The following is a 22,659-nucleotide window of genomic DNA, read 5'->3' as shown; positions in this document are numbered from 1 at the left end:
AGCTAGCAAGTATATAAAACAGTTAAAAATACAACAAAGAATAATAATGATATTATAATAATTATAATAATTATAATAAAACAAAGTAACTTTCCTTATTATATATCCATTAGATAAGTTGTAGTATTGTCGATACAGCAATATTTGCACCAAAAAGCAAATCAAAAAATGCCTAAATTGCTTGGTTCCTACAAGATTGATATCATCTATTGTCTGTGATGTCGCTTTCAAAACAGTGTCTTTGTAAATGTCAGACAATTTAAATAAGTTAAGGGACTAAATAAGCTTGAGTGCTGATGTGCATTTGAAAATGGTGTGCGGTTTCAAAAGAATAGCTGTTAAAAGCAATACATTTTGGAGCAGATAGTGCCATCTAGTGGGCTGTGAACATAGAGAAACTGTTTCACGAAGCTTCAGTCAAAAGCGTTATAGGCATAAATCAGAGTTTTGTATCATATATTATACTTTTTTCTTTGAAAAACATGTAGTATCAAAGGTATAATCTAATTAATATAAATAAACAAAAATAGTTATTTGAATTGGATTTATATTTATTTATTAACATTGAAACTTAATTCACGGTCAATTCCTTTAATACTTTCTGACACTTTCTTTTTATTTTTGAAAGCTTTTATATAGGACTTCATAATTTGTAGCATATCTGATGCTCTATCCATCAATTCATCAATGGTCAGTATTAAAAAAAAACACATTAAGGAGATCTGAGGCAACACATATAAACGCTGCACCTGCGAATGTGAATTTATTGCCATAAACCTCTGTGCAATGATTTGAAATGTCATTTCGCTGTGCAATTTGAGCTTTAATGTGTGTCTTCTGCTCCAGTTAACTCTTCCATTCATATGAGCTTATTTCAAAAACATCCGCGAGCCAATACCTCACAGGCAGCTTTGATACAAGTGTCACATAAAAGGCCTCAGCGAGAGGTCTTTCCAATTTCATCCACCCTATTTATTCCAAAGCTAAGCTCAGCACATGGAGAAACTTCACCCATGCACAAAATTAAGCAGATGCCCCAAGTTCTTTCTTCTCCTGTTTTTGGAGGTTCAGGGCCACCTTGCGAAAGGCCAAAGAATGCTGGCCGGAGATGGAATGTCCCAGGTCACCAAAAACCTGCTGGATCTCACTCAAAGGAAGAACTTCTATGCCGGCGACCTGCTGTCGTCCGTGGAGATTCTTCGCAATGTGACCGAGACTTTCAAGAGAGCCAGCTATGAACCGTCCTCGGACGACGTACAAGTAAGTCCGACTTTTCTGCAAGCAACTCAGTTTCTCTTTTTTTATTCACAATGTCAGAGTTTTGTAGGTAAGAATTGTTGGTAGAAAGAATGAAAACTGAGTCATGTTCCACAGTTGTTAACACTGCAAAGTATGGCGTTATGACGACACGTTAGGACGACACGTTAGGACGGCATGTAAGGACGACATGTTAAGACGACACGTTAAGACGACACGTTAAGACAACACGTTAAGACGACACGTTAGGACGACACTTTAGGATGACACGTTAAGACAACACGTTAAAACGAAACGTTAAGACAACACGTTAAGACGACACGTTAAGACGACACATTAGGACGACACGTTAAGACGACACGTTAAGACAACACGTTAAGACGACACGTTAGGACGACACTTTAGGATGACACGTTAAGACAACACGTTAAAACGAAACGTTAAGACGACACGTTAAGACGACATGTTAGGACGACACGTTAAGACGACACGTTAAGACAACACGTTAAGACGACACGTTAGGACGACACTTTAGGATGACACGTTAAGACAACACGTTAAAACGAAACGTTAAGACAACACGTTAAGACGACACGTTAGGACGACACGTTAGGACGGCATGTAAGGACGACATGTTAGGACGACACGTTAAGACGACACGTTAAGACAACACGTTAAGACGACACGTTAGGACGACACGTTAGGACGACACTTTAGGATGACACGTTAAGACAACACGTTAAAACGAAACGTTCAGACAACACGTTAAGACGACACGTTAGGATGACACGTTAAAACAATACATCAGGACGACACGTCAGGATGACACGTTAGGACGACACGTTAGGAGGACACGTTAGGACGACACGACAACACATTCTCAGATGACACGCAGGACGACACAACGACACATGACGATTTTTGGCACTTATGAAACGCCATACAAGCGGTCTCTGTCAGGTAGCACATAACATTTAAAAGCACTTTTTTATTCAGTTACAACGGACTGTGCGAGCGAGTTAAGGATCCATCAGCTGCCCCAGATATCCCATTTAACTTGACTATAATCAATATTATTTTAAATGGTTAAGAAATTATCCAGTTATTTAATTGCATTTACGGCCACAATTGATCTTTAAAATATATACTTTATTGAATATTGTTTTGATTGTTTAAGCGCTTTGTGACCCTGGTCTGGAAAAGCGCTATACAAATAAAAAGTACTTACTTACAATTGTTATGAATGGAAATCAGCTGCTTAGCAGAGGTCTGCATAAACTATTAACTGATTTTTCTATTGAATTTTATTCTTGCATAAAAACCAAGAGATGGTCTGTAAGATTTATGAAAATCTTGTACATCCATTATCCTTCTGTGTTTGACTGTGATGCTACTCAAGTTTTGCTCCCATAGGCAAAAAAGTAATTAGGTTAGATTGTCAGGAAACTCCCGGCAGTGCTTTGAAGAAAATTGGTGTTATCAGAGTGGACAACTGAGGTAAAAAATCTCTTAAACGAGTGCCTGATACGATTCCTACGGATTAAATAAATAAAAAAAACTGCTCAAGTAAATTTGATCTCCTAAAGCATCGCCTATACATCCGAGCACTAGAGCAGCGTTCCACTATGATAGCAACAGAGATGAACTCAATCTCGCTCACGCCTGAAAAAGCACAATGGCAGCCGCCTGTGGCTCTATTGTATTGAGAAATCTCTTCCTCTTGGTAAGCTGCTTCATCTCATCATGTCGGGCTCCACTGCAGTCTTGATCCTCTTTATATCAGTGATTGAGATTATAGCCGAGGCTCCGCCCCCCCATCGCCAGATAAAATATGTCATGTTCTCAGAAAAGGTGTCACGGTTGGACACCCCCTGCAGGCCTCCCAAGGGAGTTTAGTCCTGTCCGAGAACCATCCACTCCTTTAAACGCTTTTCTTGTCTGTATGTGTTTGTTATGTCTGCGGCAGATTACTGAATCCAGGCGTCTTTTGATTTGATGGTAATTACAAAGAGGTTTTTAGAAGTTTTTGTGAGGCTAATTATGGCCATGATTTTCCAAATTACAGTTCTATGGATGGAATGGCCTTTTCTTTGGTGCGATAGGAAGGCAGCTCTTTCATCCATTTTCTGACACACAGTTAAAAATACTCTTTACCAATCAAAATGAACAAAAACATTAAGTCAAATTAGGCCAGTTTTCTCAGATGTAAATGTTTTTGGATTATTAAGTTCATATACCATTTCTGGTGATGCAAAAAATAGTATTTTATCATTATTTAAACATCAATTGTATTACTATAAATCAATTTACAACAATAACCCTTATATTAAAAGTATTGTTAGTGTTAACATGAATAAATAAAAATTAACAATAACTGTCATTGTATACTGTATATACTAAAATGTTCAAATCAAAGCTTTTTTTAAAAATATTTATATTTAAATATATAATTTTACAGTTTTAACATGGTATAAAGGTGATTTATTAGTTTTCTATTTCAAATATCAGAATATAGCAGGGGTCTAAAACGTGTGGCCCCTCAGGCCATCATTATTTTTTAGTGCACGGAGAGTAAGGGACTCATGGTGGTTCAGGTACACAGATCATCACCATCAAATGTTAATATTTACATAGCTTTGATTATATACTTTCTTAAATAGAAATACATGTATAATTAGACAAAAATATCTAGATTTCATAGTGAAACTACACAGAAAATCAATAAAAATGTGTCAAACACTGAAAGCCCCCACAGCTGCAGCCCAGTCTCCAAATTAAATGGCACTTCGGGGGCCCCTGTATTGAGTTTTAGACCCCCTCGTAAATAGTCAAAAACTCACTGTATCTTTATTAAAAAAGCCCTCACTCATAGCCAATTTAAATTGAACAATTATCAGCCATAAATTTAAAAAAGTGATGTAGTCCTAATGGCGTAAATACACAAGTCTTAATAATATTTTTAAAATATTATCTACTATTAATTATTTATACAGACAATTATTTAGATCAGACCTGGGAAAAGCATTGGCTGTATTCATGTGTCCCCTGTGAGGTCGAAGATCATGTAGAAACTAACAATGTTTTTTTTAGTATTCATTATATATTTTGAATTTATTTATTTTGTTAAGTACTTGTCTCTTAACATAACTATAGGGTTTTTATTTAAACAATTATCTTTTACACCTCGAAAATAATTAAGTCAATACAAACAAATATTTGGATGCTTATATATCACTTTTAAACTAGCTTAAAGGCCTCTCACGAAAGCCACTGTAAACAATGTGGCCCCCGAGGAATTGTGATTGCCCACCACTTTTATTTTAAGATCTACATTTGAATTGTCAAAAATGTCAATCAAACAAGCAGCAGCATGTCGTCATGACCCAGCAGACAAGTGACAGATGTGAAAAAAGTATAAAAATATTGTGTTGTGCAGACAACAGAGTTGTCAGGCAAAGCTCACCCACTTTTCCTCCCCCTTCATGAGTCTCTATGCTAATGCGGTGTTAAAGTGGGCACATTACCACCAGAGGGAGCATAAGCATCCAAGTAGAAAACAAGATAGCCTGTGTCAAGAGCAGAGCCACTCCCTGAGGCACCAGTGTGGGCCAGATGAAATAACCAGGCTGAAAGATCATGGGGGGGTGGGGTGGGGGGGTTCTGGGTGTGAACCCCTGGAACCGTCTTCACGTTCACACAATCTTGAGACGATGCTCAAACATTCCCTTTCATCTTGACTTGTTTGATTGCTGCCTGGGTCTCTCTCCTCCTAGCGATGCGTGTTTGTGGATCGCCGCGGGGGGTGGCAGGTTTATTTCTGACAGGCATGATCTAAAATATCTGCCCATCTTTTCTTTTTTTTTTTTTGCAAAGTCGAGTGGCAGCATCACTATGAATTATTTGTGTTGCTGTACTGAAGACAGACACTTTTTTTTTTTTCATGATGACATGATTTGAATATATGACGCCTTAGTGTGTGGGTGTTTTATTTCTTCTTCTTTTTCTTCTTCTTCTTCTTCTTCTCCCTTTTATCTTCCACAGAACTTCTTTCAAATCATCAGCAACCTCTTGGAGGAGGAAAATAAGGAGAAATGGGAAGACGCTCAAAAGGTGAGGATGCTCTGAGCAAGTCGGACTTAATATCTGCTTCAAGATGATGAAAGGGATTAATAAGGATGTTTTTTTTAAAAATGCATTCGACATCCCTTCAGTCATTATAGTAGTACCTGTCATTACCACTTGGTGGCGGCAACACTGGACTTTCATAAGGGAACAGTCAACGGCAGGTACACACTATCACCATCTTTACAGGAGTGTTTTTAATTCTTAATTCTAGAAGTATAAAACTATTTACAAGAGCAACACATACCTTAAACAAAAAAAAAACATGGCTTTTGTTTGATTGATTGATTGTTTGTTGAGTTGGGGCTTCTGGCTACACCCTCTCAGCTCAGGATGTGGCATTTTTCATTGGCTAACGTCGCCTGAGATCACCGAAAACCTGACATCACACAAAAGCAAACTCTGACAGAGCTGCCATCTGTGATGAGCCATGGCCTGCAGAGGACATCTGCTCCTTTGTCACCTTCAGCACTTAATTGACATGAATCAAACATCACCTGATAAAGGATCAGGAGGTTTTCAAAAATTATTTCTGAGTTGTTGCTCTAAAAAGCTGTTTATTTACAGAATCATATGGTTGAATTTCCTGTGTTTCAACGTCTGCTATTTATTTCCGTATAATTTATTTGTAACCTACTTTGTCTTAGTACTTTTTTTCCATTTTATCCTTGAGTGAAAAGTTAACATTTGTTCTCACATGCTGCTTTTTTTCCCCTCCACTAATGAGAGCTCAGTATTCACAGCACCCACACACAAAGCCCTGCTGTGGGCATTCAAAATACCTCAGTGGAACACCTCAATGTGAGGTTTTTTTTATTTATTATTTTTTTTCAGTACTGACTGCAGAATCTGTGCCGTTCAGAGATCACTATATATTTCCCCACTGGCACTGTTACCATGGCGAGGGATAGAAACAGCTCCGTCCACAGAAACTCCACTGCAGCCATTTCCCTGCGCCGCCTTCACATCCAACGGTTGCCATGGAGACCAGCAGAATAAGTCTGACTGCACTGTGCGTCAGACGCGGCGGAAAGAAGCGATGCAATGTACTCATAACTTGAGCACATGTGGCAGCATGTGAAAACATACACGACATAAGACGTTACAAAAACGTTACAAAAGACCCCTTCAGGAGATTTTCTGAATGCGATTGTGGACCTCGGGTTCTGATAACTAAGTGCCACTCAAAAGGAAATGAAATTTGCCGGCGACACATGGCTGGGTTCTAACGCAGGTGAAGACATTTGTGTAGAAAAGTGCTGATGTTGTTTTGTTGCTGCATAATGGCATCTCCAATGCAGTCCAAAAGGAGGGGGGAAATAAAGAGTCCCAATTTAAAGTCTCTCATTAGATCCGGCCCATCAGCACCGGCTTGGCAGCCAGGACAGAGGTTCAATCTCAGGATGGTCATTTATTGGATAAGGTTTGATTTATTGACTTCAAAAAAAAAAGAGCTGAGTGGGCCCGCCGGAGTAACTGGTTGAGATCCGGATCCATCTGTGACGCTAGGAAAAAGAAATCCTGCTCCAGCATTCTATTAGTAAGAGCTGATGATCAGGGACTTCTTCATTGTTGATATTCCTTTTTTTTTTTCCCCACACACTGCGGTTCTGGTGACTCACCGGTGTCAATGGATTATTCTTTGACATGTAAATTTGAGGCTCCCTTTTACATCTCAAGGTGGAGAGATGTGCTGACACCTGCTTCTTATCATTCAATCAATGGCTATGGCTTCAAAGAAGTAAAAAAATCCTTTCACCGTGACCTCTGCACGCCTCTGGTAGTGGCACCACCTCATAAGGTTTAGAGAGGAATATGACTCACTCGTACTTCAAAAAACAGGTGCTTAGGAAAAAGGAAAACCCACTATTATGTTTATTCATGAAGCAACTGTAATGAATGTGCGTCAACGTGATAATTACCTCTGCCAAGGATGATGCGTTTAATGTCTACACAAAATAATTTAAACAACTTCTGAATGCATCAAGACAAAAATTATATTATTTTTGGTTTGTGTTCTGTAGTTTCATCTGGTATTTATTAGATCGTTTTTCTTCATTGTTATGATTTTTAATATTTAAAAAAAAATATAGGACATTTCTAAATCAGAGTCTTTTTTTTTTAGAAAATATTAGAAAATTGTATTTAATCTGGCAAAATAAAATGGCTGCCAAATCAATTATTTTCAGTCTAATTATGATTGTTTATTTCAGAGCCATTGCTATTATGATACAATCCAACACAAGGTTAAATGGTCTATCCGTGCCAAGATCTGTATCAGCCGTATCGGCACGTATTCTACGTCTGAGAACAATAGTGTTACCAAACCAATTCTCATTGAATATGTAGTCAAGGTTGATTGTGAAAAACTTTACAATGCCAGAGACTGTCTTTACGGAAAATAAATGGTTAGAAATGTATTTTTCATAGATTCAGAATCACTGAGGCCTATCCCAGCCGCAAAGGGTGATGGGCCGAGGACTCTTTTAAAAGGTACTCGTCACATCACAGAGTACACAAAAAAAACCCGCCAATTCTCTAACTACAAACAGTTTAGAGCAGTGGTCCTGAACACTCTTTTCGGGCTCTGGTATCAGTGTGTGACGCATTCGTTACCTGGCTGCACAGAAAGAAAATATAATTAAAATAATTTCTTTTGTATTGATTATTACTGTCTGAAATGTGTTTTGTTTGGAAAAATGGACTCTTGAGAAGTTGAGATGCTCATTTTAAGTTTACTAATAAAATGAACCTTTAAACTACTGAAATATAAGACTGTATCATGATACAGTGTCTTCATTTTGAAAGGCCACTAGATGGCACTCCGAGTTTTTAAAATAATGCCAGGTTTTATTGAATTAGTAGATAAGAGCCGAAGAGAAAAGTGCCATCTAGTGGCCTTTCACAATGAACACGCTGTATCATGACACAGTGTGTTCATGACACAGCTGTATCATGAGGCCTCATCAACCCATCACTAAACTGATATTCAACCGGTCAGTGGTGCAATACAGGTTGAGTACTTGATCAACATCTGTATGTTTGTTTTTTGGACCTGTGGAGGAAAATGGAGTGCCCAGAGTAAACCCATGCATTTATGAGAGCACAAACAAACTCCTTACAGAAATGACTAAGGTTAACTTAAGCTTAAACTAAACCAGCAACCTTCTTGCTGTGAGGCAAAAAACAGCCTCAATTTAATTGACCGTCACCGGTAAAAAGTTTTAAGCAAATAATAACAATTATAAACCTCTGACTGTGTAGAGAAATCTCTTGTTATGTCATCCAAGGCTCCTAAGTCTTCAGCCAGACAATAGCTGCTGAAAAAAAAGACAATTACCGTGATTGTTTCTCTACACTTATTCAGCTTTATGTTCTCTTAAGTCTCACTCATGCAGACAAAAGAGGCGAGATTCAAGCGATTGTGTTTTTCTCCAGATCTATCCTGGAGCAGTGGAGCTGATGCAGGTCATAGAAGAATTCATCCACATCGTTGGACTGGGCATGAAGGATTTCCACAACGCTTATCTGATGACCGGGAACTTAGGTAAGCCGCTGAACAGTCGCCCGCTTGTTCGGGTATAATCCCTAACAAAGTGGTTCCGATTTTTATCCAGAAAAGTCTGTGTCTGAAGATGTTCAGGGAATTATTTAGATTCAAAATAGCAATAATAATAAATAAATAAACTGCACTTAAATCTCCCCCAGTGTTCGGGCAGGCTCTTTCAGCTTCCATCTCTCAGCCTCTTCCATGATCTGAGGTCTCGCTGGCATTTCATCTCTTACTTAGCCACGAACGGTGTTGTGCTGCGGTGCAATAATAGAGCTGTGCTGATGATTTATTGATGACGGAAATGTGAGCCGGAACATCTGTGAAAGACAAAGTTTTGTTTCTTCTGTATTTGCAAGAGAAAAGCAAGGCCGAGGCTTCAAGGTCAAATTTATAGAAAAAAAAAACGTAACAAGATATTTGATGAAAACAGAAATTTGTTCCATAATTGTACAGAAAAATGTGTACATAGTTAAGCAAGTATGTAAGGGTTACGTTCCAGAATCACTCGTCATGATTCATTGTGATGATCATGCACGACCTTCATAATCGAGCGTTCCTACCATCAGTAAGTAGAACTTCATTGAGCATTTTGTAGTTTTGTCATGCCCACATATAAACCAATCGCCTTTGACTTGACTTTCCTTCCGTCTAATCTACTTGATTCACGAGTGTACACAGGAGACAACCTGCTGAAGTACACAATTACCTTACAAAAAGACAAGAAGAAGCACTAAACAGACTTTATATAACGACAAGCGAATTCCGAAGTATTTCAATTTTCATTTACATGTTTTCAAGGTACACTTGGATCCCAGAATGTGGTAGAGGAATCTCTGATCACTTAACTGTCACTTCCGAAAACGTAATTGTTGCCTTAAAATGTGTTGCTAGGACACATTGCTAGTGTGTGCCAGCGCTAACAGCAGTGGTAAAGATGTGGCACTTACAACAACACAGTACGGGTTCTTCCTTTTTTTCTCTTGAGCCAACAAAACCTTTCAGTTGCTTGTAAGATGTGTACTATTAAGTTGAGTGAAATTTGGCTCCGTTGTAGATGCATTGTTTCACAAGTGTCTTCCCAGTTTTATAGTTGTTGGTACCACCAGTTTCATCAGATATCTTTGAGCACTTTATCCATAGTGAATTACACAAAGGTATAGGTCTGCTGAACCCACATCTTGATCAGTCTAGAAAGAAAACCTAAATACCTGCAAAGATGAGAAGAGAATGTGCAGACTTGTCGGGCAAAAGTCGTTCAAATAACCAATTATTAAAACTATGAGAGGCAGACGAGCTTCTCTGAAGTGAAACTATAGTTGAAACCGGACAATCTTTGAAAGGCAAAGCGCAAAAAAAAATGCTGTGAATATTCAATCTAATAATTCCCATCAAACAGAATATGCTGTAATATCCAATAAATGGAATTAGATTTTAGATTTTAATACACATAGACCTTTAAAGGTAATCAAAACTTCAACTAAGTGGGTGCCACCTACTGATTTCTAGATAATAGGAAAGTGCTTCATCTGCGCATCACTTGAAAGATAGCCTTGAATACTTGTAAGGAAAAAAAAAAAGTTGACGTAGAAAGATATTGAATTGATTCAGCAGTGGCTCTGGGTGAGTTACCAAAAAACAGTTGTCAATGATCTGTTAAGGGTTTTATGTATGTATGTATGTAGTGAAATGCAAGTCCAACCCCAGATCAAGTTCAAAAATCTCATAAACGATGAAACAAGGAGTCCAATATCTCATAAAATGTCCAAAGCGTTAAATGTCCAAAAGCCAAAGCAGCCACCAAGCAAGAGAATAAATCATGAAAGAAAAGGGGAACCTGGAAAAACACAAGAAAAAATAAAAACTCGGAGGTCAAAACGCTCGCTAAAAACAAACAACTAAAATACTCTGGGTCAGGAAGGCAAAATAATACATCTTGGGCAAAATAAAGAACAACCAAAAGACACAACGCCTTTAACCATTCACAAGATATGACTTGTTCTGACACACTGGTCTGGAGGGTACATATACTGCAGGGGTTTTCTGATGAGCTCCAGCTGTGTGCCATTAGTCAGGTCCATGTGGACAGAAACAAGGATCAAACAGGAAGTAGCCATACAACATGGAACCACAATAAAAGGACTCTGACTTCAAAAACTAGCACGACATTAGCAAGGGGCTCCTAGCTATGAGGCAAATGGGTTTATCGCTACAACAGAAGATACAAAAAAGAAAAACAGATCTGAAATGAAGGCTAAAAGAGAACTACTGTCCAGCACAAAAGAAAAAGTAGTAGTATCATTTAATCATGCCATCATATAAATGTGGTTTTTGGATTTTTTTTAAAAATAGGTCAACAGCTCATTGACAATAATAAATGTATTCTGGGTTGCAACATGTGCCTGGGAGACGGCCACTGACTCATTGAAGACAGCACTTAGCCCATCCATGTCACATCTCTTTTGATTAAGGAAATTGAAAGTTTTGTGGATCGGCGCACGCCAAGGGGAGATTATTTGGCTGACTAAGATATTGCAACCTCATTTCGTCACTAATTTATAGCAGACTCTTGACACTCAGATAAATACTAAGTGCCACTGGTGCAACATCCTGTGTCCTCTTACTTTTAGTCAAATAACATCGATCTGAAACTTTTTCACCTCAGTATAGCCTCACTAAATATCCAATAAGTAGATTGAAACACGCGCAGGGAATAATAATGCTTCACCCACCAGCCTCGAATTATTGTGAATATGTCTCTTTAGATACAAGTAGGTTTTTGTCTTACAATAGGAATCCTCCACGTTACTTTTATTGTCCGACAAAAACAGCCGTTATTGTCTGACTTTGAAAAAGAAAAACGTTCCGGCGCACAGACAAAGTGTTGTTCGTCGCTCGCACAAAATGAGCCAGTATTCTCAGCGGAGTGGATCAGTGCTCAGCAGGATTACATCCAAAATGATCACCAACAAACAACACATGCACACAAATGAGGCTCCAAACATCTGGTGCTCTGAACCGGGGCTCACTTGCAAATGGTGAGACTTCGTGGTGCAGTGCGATTTCACACGCCAAACACAGAGGCACCTTCACAGTCACAGATTACGCTCTAATTTGGATTTTCTTTTTTCCAGGAAAGACATAGCACTATTTACAGCAAAAAAGAAGACAATACAGGGAGATTAGTCTCTACTCTTCAGGAGCATTAAACGATCACAAATCCCCATGATTTTAGCAGGAAATGTCCCAGCATGTAACATACAGCTTTTCTTACCTCGTTTATGAGTGGACCTTTCTTACTTTTTTGGCAGCTCCACAGGCAGGTGTGCAAGCCTGGTGGCCATTAGGGAGACAACCTGTCTGGTGGTGTCAGCTTGAGAGTTCCTTGCACATTAAACCATAATAATCAAGGAAATATTTAACAGGCGTGCAGGACTAGTGCGGCAACATCATTAATGCAGGTTTGATAGACCAGACATATGTCTAGAAACCACACAACAAATGGTGCGTGAGAAGCATCTGTAAGAGATGTAGACCAGACTAGAATGGGGATAGAGATGCCATGTAATTGGGTCAATTTGGTTGATTTTCATGGGTGACCCAGTTGGGAGGATATAATAGGTAACCCCAGGACTAGAAGATATCCATTAAAGAAGCACTTAGATAGTCACCTGAATCTGCAGAGAAGATCATTTTACCTGACTTTATAAAAGCGCAGGATAAAATGAAATCAATAAAACAAAGTTACCTTGGCTCACGAAAGTTCCTTGACCGGAATTTGAACTCGTAAAAGCATAGTGTCTTAACCACATTGTAGTTCAGTCAAAGGCACATAGAGGTTGTTTTATTTTGGAGACGGGGATTGAAAGCATTTTATTTTTTTTACTTCTGATCAAAGAATGGCAGCGTTTGGACATGACTGTATAAACCCTACCAGTATCCAACCTAACAATTGGTTTACAAATAAAAAAAATGTGTCTGATAGTTCATGGCCTATTCATCTGGTTTAAACTATTGGCCTACTCATACTACATACATATGGTGTTATCTTGACTTTTTAAGTATATAGTTTATTGGGTATTGTTTTAAATTCTTTAAGCGCTTTGTGACCCTGGTCTAGAAAACACTATACAAATATTACTTACCTACTTACTCTATGGATAACCAATTTAAAGTCTGGCTAAAAAGAGCCACATTATCCTATTACTTTATAGTATAGAAAGAATGTATAAAACAAATCTATTTAATCTATTATCTATCTTATTATATTTCCACTGGTTAACATGTTAGAATTAAATTATAACAATTAATTGTTTATCCTAATCTTTTTTTTTTAAATCTGGTTAACAAAAGTGATGGGTCGATGAGGCCTTATGAAACAGATGATGAGGAATCATGATACAGTGTTTTCATTTGTAAAGACAGGTTTAATTTGATTAGTAGATCAAAGTCATAATCCTGTTTCTGTATAAGGTAGAAAGAAAGTGTGAGAAAAAACAACTGATTGTATCTATTGTCATCTTATTTCCACTGGTTAATAAATGTTGGCATTAAATTGAAAATATGTTAAGGTTTCAATTCCTAAAGTCAAAAAACAATAACAAAAAAGGTTAACGTTCATTAGTATGGATGCATGCATTGATCTCCTTGTGTAATTTCTACAGTGGCGAGCATTCAGAGACTTCCTGCGGTGTCTGTGATGACCGACATCAACTTCCCGATGAAGGGTCGTAAAGGCATGGTCGACTGGGCGAGGAACTCCGAGGATAAAGTGGTCATCCCGAAGGGCCTCTTTGTTTCTCAGTCAGCAGGTATGCGGCGGAATTTATTTCCCTGAGTCATCCCACAAATCTTTCCACTTGTTCCCAGACGTTACGCAGACGGAGACGCCTTCTATCTCTCTGGTGACATTGCTACCTTTAGACCGAGAGCATTAATACCGGAAGTGAAGGAACAATACAGGGGGGAAAAAAAGTGGTCAATCACAAATGCAGTGGCAGCTGATAAAGAATGACGCATTTTATGGCATCACTGCAAAATGTTTTCAGTTGAATTGATAGGCCTGACAAGTTGGAATCAGGTTGCGCTGCAGACACATCAGTCTTAAGCAAAGAGAACTTTCTAAATGGTTTGTGCTTTACCAACTCTCTGAATCGAGCAATAATGCTTTGTAAAAAGACAGTTTTCTTGCTTCTTCATTTATCTTTCTTTTTCTTTTTTCCACTACCTCAGCGTTTTGAGCGTCAGCCACTGCCAGTCACTGCTGTGTGTTGCGTTTCAGGGCCAAACAATTTGGTTAATTAGTGTAATCAGTCTTATTTTGAATCTATTAGGATTATAAAGCAGCTGATTGATCGGGAATCAGTGCCATGAGCCCCATAGGCGCTATCAGTCTGAGGTTCTGAAGTATCGTCTTTTTATCTGAACTGCAATGGTCAGAAAAGACATCTGAACGTTCTTGTATGTCGTATGAAGGTTTCCATTGACCGCCACGCACTGCATCAAACCGCTCAATTGGTTAATAGTCTTAAAGGAAAAAAGCAGAGACGTAATGGAGGTTACAGATGTGCACTATAGCACTATCTCTACCCCTTTAACTTCAAGTCTTGATTTAATTTGGTTCGCTATCGATATAAAACTGCAATCCGTGACCAAGGCTCTTGGATTAAAACAAATAGACAGTCTAAGGTAAACGCCATTTAGAAGGAAAGTCCAATTATTTCAGGGTTTGTTTTCCCGAGGGGGCTCGGCTTGATTTACACCAGCCTAACTCAACTTGAGAATTGCAAACTTAAAATGTACTCTTACTTAAACGCTCTCTCCTGCTGTACTTCTACCAGAGCATGTGTAACCTTTATTTATTTATTTTAATGAATTGTTTATATCAATTTCGACCTTGCCATTTAAACTGGTTTACAAAAGAGATCTGTTGATGAAGCATCGTGGAACCACTGATGAGGTATCATGATACAGTATTTTTACTTTAAAAGGCCCATAGATAGAACTCTCAGTTTTAAAGTTATACCAGGTTGTATTTATTTAATGGAGAAAAGCAGCAAGTGCCACCTAGTGGTGTTTTAAAATGAAGACATTGTATCATGAAACCTCATAAGCTGTTTCGTGAGACAGTATGTGTTTGATGTTTATACAATCATCGAAATACTTAAATCAACATACTATGATACAACTTTCAACGGTAATCAAACAATAATAAATTGTAAATTATTGACTATAATCACATACATATTGTAAATCTTGGCTAACAATTGTATTTTTTGTGTGTTTGATTCTTGCAGATATGGAGGGATCGCCCGTCTTCATACTGGGAACCGTTCTCTACAAGACTCTTGGACTTATGTTGCCTTCACCAAAGTAAGAGCAGCACATTATCTGAGATTCAAAGTAGATTTTAGGCTCTCCACACATGGAATGAGAGACCGATGATCTGGTCATTTTCGAAATGAACATCTGAATCAACAAATAATCGGGATATTTGTTTCTGTAGTGCTGAGGAAGAAAAATTGGTAATGTTCTGATTTGTGCCTATTGAGCCATTTGCTTCACTGTTGGCTCAAAAGAGTTATTTTTTAAAGCTGAGTTTTTGTATATTTCAAGCAAAAATAACATGTTGTTCATTTGACAAGCTAAAAAACATTAAAAGAAAGAAAACAGAACAACTGCTCTGACCTTGAAGCTCTTGTTGCTGTTGTTAAGGAATTATGTGTAGATTTTAATGTGTTTGATTGAAGTTTCGTGGACAATTTCAGGTTTTTGTTTCATAATAAATAAAGACAGCAAATTCAAGATACCTGAGAACATAAGTGGAGGTTGAAAGTGCTCTATTTAATGACCTTGTTGAGTGGAAACACCGGAACACTAAGGGCAGAGCAGCCATTTTTGTCAGAATGACCGCTTGACCGCTTTGTTTCCAGTAGAGATTTACTGACATACTGCTCATACTGTCCCAGATTTGTTACCTGAATCTTGAGCCTAAAATTAACTATCCACTAGATTTATAGTATCTGCAGAATGTGGTTGAAGTTGGATGAATACTGAAGGTAAAGTAAATGAATGTTGGCAGAAGGGTTTTATATAGTACCCATCTAGATGGATTTAAGTGAAAAAGTATTTTTGACTTTTGCACAACTGAGGAGCTATTTTCATCCCTAAAAAAAACTCTGAGAAGCCTATGATGGCAAAAATCTGCATGGAAGCCAACTTGCCATTGGCAGTCAATTAAAATTGCATGAGTGACTGGGTCGTCCAGGGAAGGTAATACATTTGTTCTTTCTCTTTTTTTTCCTCCTTCTCTCCAATTCAGGAACTACACCGTTGTGAACTCAAAGGTTATCGCTGTGACAGTACGACCCGAGCCCAAGACAATCGAGTCGCACCTGGAGATTGAATTGGCTCATCTGGCAAATGTAAGAATTCATTTTTTTTTTAAAGTTATTTCAGGAAGCAGAGAAAATACTACAGATATTAAGTGTCATCCCGACATTACACTCTGTTATCTAGATGTTTATATTTACCGTAAAATATTAATAGTGATTTTAATTAATTATGTCATGACTTTAAAAGAGACAAAAATGATTGTTTTTTTTTGTTTTTCAAATTGACCGCATCTCAAGCTCATTAGTCGGTGTATGATGGCAGCAAATTGTCTTGATAATTAATTTGTGAGCATATGGTGCGGCAAGAGTGAACAGCTCCCGAATAATTACAAGGACGATCTCCTTTATGAGTCCGACCCTTTACTCGATTAGAAGCCGTGTGTGTGTGTGTGTGTGTGTGTAGGTCTGAACATGTCAGCAGGTACTCTTTTCCTGTAGAATAACATATTCATTGTGACCCCTGAATGTCCTTTTTGAAGATATACATGTAACCCAAGCAATAGTTTTGCCATAACATGGGTCTTTAAACATGGTCCTTTTTTCTGTCTTTCAGGGAACAATAAACCCCTTCTGTGCACTGTGGGACAGCAACATCATGTAAGTCAGCATTTGAAAAGAAGCTCTAAGTGTTGTTGTAATAATGTTGGGGACTGTTGGACAAAAGATGTAGTTGTAACAACAAAAAAAAGCAGGGACAAACCAGGTGTTGGATAATTGGAATAAGGGCTGGATTTATTTAATGGAAAAATCTTCTCGTCATTTGTGAAGGACAGTAATAGTGCACTTGCTGAAATATAACTGTTGCATTATTGATGAGACCGTGCGACTACGGGTGTCTGGGAACTCATCAAATCGCCTTTTTTTTTTTGGACAAATATCCACGACAGATTGACATTGACCGTCTGAGAAATCCGTGGAGTCTAAATTGAATTTGTATTAACAGATTCAGTTGGACATTAGTTAAAACAAGCGTGCACCGCGCTGCGGGTTAAGCTCCACTATTTGAAGTGGGATCTTTACATGAAGCACCAGCAGTGACGTCCGGAATATCAATAAGATACCACACGCTTTCAACTCCCATATGTACGTTCCCCAATAATTCACCATGAAAGTTCTTACTTGAGGCAGCTTTCTTTCAATAGCACATGGACCAGCGGGACATGCACCAGAAGGACTGAGTATTACATTTACATGTTGCGGTTTCAGTGGCAGAAAATGACCAAAATCTTTCTCCACAAAGCTTTCTTTCATCGCGAATTTTACACTGTGTATGGTCTTAATCCTGCCTTTATCTGTTCAAACTCTATGTGGGAGAAAAACAAACGCAAGTTTGGGCTAAACATTTTATCGTTTTTATCCCACATGTGGTGTTGTAGAGAATGTGTCTGAGAATCCAATTCTGTCCGTCATGGTTCAACAAAATTTGGGAAAGTTGTACTGTAGTCTGAAGCTTAGAATGTCGCCCAGCCTTCGTTTATAGGCGTTTGGTGTTAAAGGAAAATGCATGTTGTGTCACAGAGTGAGCCTTGACTCTCACACATTAATGGTATTACCAGCTTTTCTGTTGTTTAATGAATCCCTTTCTCGTTTAATTTGACCATGCATTTGTTGTTTTAAACAATTATTTTGTTACTCAACACTTCCTAGTTTGGGGAAGAGAACCAGAGGGACTGAACCACTCAGCTAATATAGGGGTGTTATGGATGTGGTGGGTGGCATGTTCCATTGGGACGGCGTATAGTGTGATCTTTAATTTTTATTTCTGTTAGAGAACAGGTATGTTTTGCTTGGATCTTCTTCGACTTAGTGTTTATTTAAATTTGCCATTTGTGATAAAAAAAGAAGTTGTTTTTTTGGTTAATTTATTCGTTATATAAAATGGATGTGTCCTTGGGTGGTGCTATATTCTGGGACAATCTGTATTAGGCCAACCTTCGGCAGTTCAGTGGAGAATGGAGCACAGGTAACTGCTGTTAACTTCTGTGCTAAAATTTTCTTTCTGGATTTCATTGAAATTTTGCCTGGTGGACATTTGGTTCTTTGTTATTATTTTTTGGGGGTCAATTGATTCATGAATATATTTGTGAAAATAGAAGAGCTAATTCATTCCAATATGTAGTAATTTGAGACCACAGTTGTACATCAAGGATTTTACTATCATTCTAATAATTTGTTGCAGATGACACATGTTGATTTTCTGAATTATTTGGAGTGTTTCTTCTAGAATCTGGTCGCCAAACTAAATTGTAAAAAGTACTAAAATATTTTAGCATTCCAGTTTAGCTTAATCACCTGCTTCTTTATAGGTCACCATATAAACAAGGCTATATATCTATTTGATGACAATAATAAGGCCTGGAAGTTCGACATATCCGCTCTGAAAGATGTGTGTCAATTATTTATTTTTGAAGTCATTTTTTTTAATCATACATGTAATAATAATATAAGTCTCTCTTTTAAATATTGCATAGCAAAGTTAGCATAATTACCTCATTCCATCCAATTATCGTGTGTAGTTTAAAGAAACGCTTCTGGATGGAAAGACCGTCTATTGCATTAACATTCTAATTGAATGAAATTTCCCGATTAATAAATTGGCTTTAAAGCTTTGCTAATTATCTTAAACACTGCGCTCCTCCTCTTTTGTTACTTTTAAGTTTCAAGCTCTCTTATACCACATCAAATAAAATGAGCTGCTGGATTTTATTCATGTATCCCCTCCAATTTAGATGCTTGAATAGTGGTTTGAAAAGTGATCCTTGCCTGACTCTAAATGTAAATGCTAACCTTGCTAACCTGCAAGTTTTTGGCTGATCCTAAAGCCGTACTGATATACATACTGCTTATTTTCTATGTGTATAAACAGAAAATTACCATTTTTTTACCCTTAATAGCATGATAATAAGGATTTCAAGCTCAAAAACACCATACAAGTGACTCTTAACAGGAAATAAAGAAGTAATTAAATAATTACTTTGGTGAAAACTAACTTCTCTCAATTCACCCCACATTAGGTGTAAGAACCATGAGAGAAGTAATTCACCATTAATTAATAACTTTCTCTTTTAAAGTAAAAAAGCAATAAAAGTATTAATAGCATCCTGAATGCTCAAATATACATATTTATAATTTTGAATATGTTCACATCTCTAATGTGGCAGCATAATTATATTTAATTTACAAGCATTTGAGAGTTACAACTTCAATAAATGTTTAAACAGTCTTTGTGGAAAAACCCAAATCTAAACAGCTTCCAAATAACAGTGAATATATTTAAATAATATATATATAATTTTTGAGTAGTATGGATGCTATCACCACTAAGTTTTTTTTTCTTTAAAAGAGACAGTATTATTAATAGTGAATTTATTTTCCAATTATATTTTCACCTAATTAGGGGTACATAGAAACCAAAATTCATACTGAATTACTTCTTTATTTCCTGTTAATAACCAGTAATAATGTCTTGTTTTTTCCTTATTTCCTTATGACTGTTAAGGGTAAAATATAGTCACAATGAACAAGGTGTGACTAAGTACTTCATAAGTGGCTAATTTGCTGTTAATACTCTTAATATTAATTTTCATTTTAAAGTGTTACCCAACTTACAAACTTTCACTTGATGCTGTCGCCAAAGAGTATAAACGACTTATCTAATAATATAAATGTGAAAAAAAATGTATTTAAATCCCTAAAATTGTTTTGTACATCTGTAGCCTTGCCTGTGCGTCTGTGAATACTTCATATCGTCATACTTTTCAGCCACCAAGAGGGTAATATACTGTGGTCAGAAATGTGTTAATATACACTTTCCATACATTCTTATTACAAAGGATTTAGCTGGCATTTAATTTAACGTTCATTTTTAAGGTAAAAAGAGGACATGAACTCTTAAAAACTGCAAGTAGCAACAGTAGTGGAGGTGCGTGGGTGTTGCGCTGCAACCTTGATGGCCAAAATGACTAACAGTGCCTGCTATAGTTTCTCCTGTGTGTGTGTGGACAGGTGGGGCTGGTATCTTGGAGACAGTGGGCAGAACATTCTCCTTGTTCGAGCCATTTCTAAGCTCAATATTTTGAAGTCCGCAGTTGAATTGTGAGCCGTGAGACGAAGAATATCTGACTGGCTGAAAGTATATTTCTGCTTTATGCAGAGCTCAGCTGCAGCGTGTCCATATTTCACAGAAAGCTCTTAAGCCATGCGTAGAAGAATAGATACAAGTTTATGTTCTTCTCTCAAAAGACGGATACAGCAGCTGGCTGAGACATATTTGTAGTATACATGCATGAAAAATGTAATGCAGAAGAAAAGCATATCCCCCTAATTTTCCAATACTGTCTGCTTAAATCTACTTTATGAACCAGTTCTTGAGGTGAATTTTTTTCTTCTTGGTTCCTTCTTATTATCCCGAGGTTGTTTAAAGTCTCTATTATTATAATACATGTATCGTTCTAGTCCACATTACCATAGAAATTACTCAGATCAACAACACCCCACTGACATAAGAATGATCTGATCCACTGAACTCAGCAAGCCATCATTATTTTTACGACTATATGTATATATTTTTTTTCCCTTCGAATTTTATCATGCGGTTTTAATTTGTTTACCGAGAAAAATCCAGCAGCAGGAGATGGAACATCGTCCAAAAGAGCCTCAAACTGGTCAATTTAACATCAACAAATACTCCACTGGGACAAATGTGTCTCATTGACTTGCTTTGACTTTTGGTGACGACCGTGAGCTGCGTCATCGGAGTACGAGAAGAACAGAGTCACTCCAGATATGATGTTCATCTAAACAGATGACGGATCCCATTTCACCTTAAGAGCCACTCTAAGGACTCATCCGGCGACTGATAAAACATCTGTCCACCATGTTGGTTTCAACCAGACCAGAGTAATAAATGAAGAGATAATAGTCATTTGTTGCTTTAAGTCTGATGGGGAACATCTTTGTTCAGGATCATGGGATCAACTGACGGACATTTGTTTTAATCAAATTGCCATTTATATTGCTGATTATTATAAGATAGCATTTTCTGGTTTATTCTGTCACATTAAACTTATTTAAATAATAATAAATGATTTATTTAAACTATAATAACATATGTAAATCTTTGTATCATTTTCTTTGAGTTATTTCCTTCAATCCATGTTCTTTTAATTTGACTTTGTCATCGTTTGCACTTTGTTCTTGTTTTTATCAAACCATTGTCTGCTCTGTACTGGAAACCCAATTTCCCGAAGGAGACCTCCAGAGAGCTAGTAGAAACTAGCATTAGTACACAAGTTACTAACAAGCAGTAGTAGTCAAGTTTTGAACTAGCATTAGTACACAAGTTACTAAGTAGCATTCAAACACAAGTTACTAACTAGCATTAGTAGTCACGTTTTGAACTAGCATTAGTACACAAGTTACTAACTAGCATTTGAAACCACGTTACTAACTAGCAGTAGTAGTCAAGTTTTGAACTAGCATTAGTACACAAGTTACTAACCAGCATGAGTACACAAGTTACTAAGTAGCATTAGTACACCAGTTACTAACTAGCATTAGTACATAAGCTACTGACTAGCATTAGTACACAAGTTACTAACTAGAATTAGTACACAAGCTGCTAACTAGCATATGTACAAAAGCTACTAACTAGCAGTAGTACACAAGATACTAACTAGAATTAGTTCACATGCTGCTAACTAGCATTAGTACACAAGCTACTAACTAGCATTCATACACAAGTTAGTAACTAGCATTATAACACAAGTTACTCCAGAGGGATTATTACATTTTATCTATCTTTCAAAGTCCATTCAGTCCATCCATCCATCCATCCATCTATCCATCCATCCATCCATCCATCCATCCATCCATCTATCCATTTATTCATCCAGAAAGAACCAAAAAGAACTGTATTGCCAGTGATGTCAGAACAAAAAAGGCATTTTGTCAAAAAAAAACAACAAAGGAATTTATCATTCAATATGACTTTGACTGTAAATTTGTTGAAAAAAAAGTTGAAAAAAAATGGAAAGTGGCAAAACTTAGTGGTTTATAAATTGCAATTTAGAAATAATACTTTCAACCCGTTTTTTTCCCCCTACATCCAGTCTGGCAGCGATTTGACAAAATTAGGTAGAAGTAAATAGACTTTTGAATGTTTTGTAAATCTACTAATCAACATATTTAATTTGATTTGAAATAATCTGACAACTGACATACTGAAGGTATTAAAAACACATGCAGACACAGTATTACATAATGATGGAGGACACAAAGCTGTGGCTGGTAACTAATTAAACCATTTAAATAAATTAAGGTTTTAAATTAGCAAGT

The 22,659-nt window shown here is 37.2% G+C and overlaps 1 protein-coding gene across 7 annotated transcripts in view; it reads left to right on the top strand.

The window, feature by feature from the left end:
- adgrb3 (adhesion G protein-coupled receptor B3) overlaps positions 1-22,659 on the top strand; it is a 134,082-nt gene that overhangs the window by 74,869 nt on the left and 36,554 nt on the right. For 5 of the 7 annotated variants that reach the window (XM_087802387.1, XM_087802385.1, XM_087802386.1 and 2 more), the window contains 7 exons: positions 1,064-1,260; positions 5,299-5,367; positions 8,818-8,926; positions 13,594-13,740; positions 15,226-15,301; positions 16,251-16,353; positions 16,877-16,920. In XM_087802387.1, the coding sequence (XP_087658513.1) occupies positions 1,064-1,260; positions 5,299-5,367; positions 8,818-8,926; positions 13,594-13,740; positions 15,226-15,301; positions 16,251-16,353; positions 16,877-16,920 (745 nt within the window). The remainder of the gene's footprint in view (positions 1-1,063; positions 1,261-5,298; positions 5,368-8,817; positions 8,927-13,593; positions 13,741-15,225; positions 15,302-16,250; positions 16,354-16,876; positions 16,921-22,659) is intronic. The other 2 variants (XM_087802384.1, XM_087802383.1) reach the window with 1 other exon arrangement.

Source organism: Callionymus lyra, chromosome 11 (assembly GCF_982586985.1).
Source record: "Callionymus lyra chromosome 11, fCalLyr1.hap1.1, whole genome shotgun sequence".
Taxonomy (NCBI): Eukaryota; Metazoa; Chordata; class Actinopteri; order Syngnathiformes; family Callionymidae; genus Callionymus; species Callionymus lyra.
This window is presented reverse-complemented; position numbering and strand designations above follow the sequence as displayed.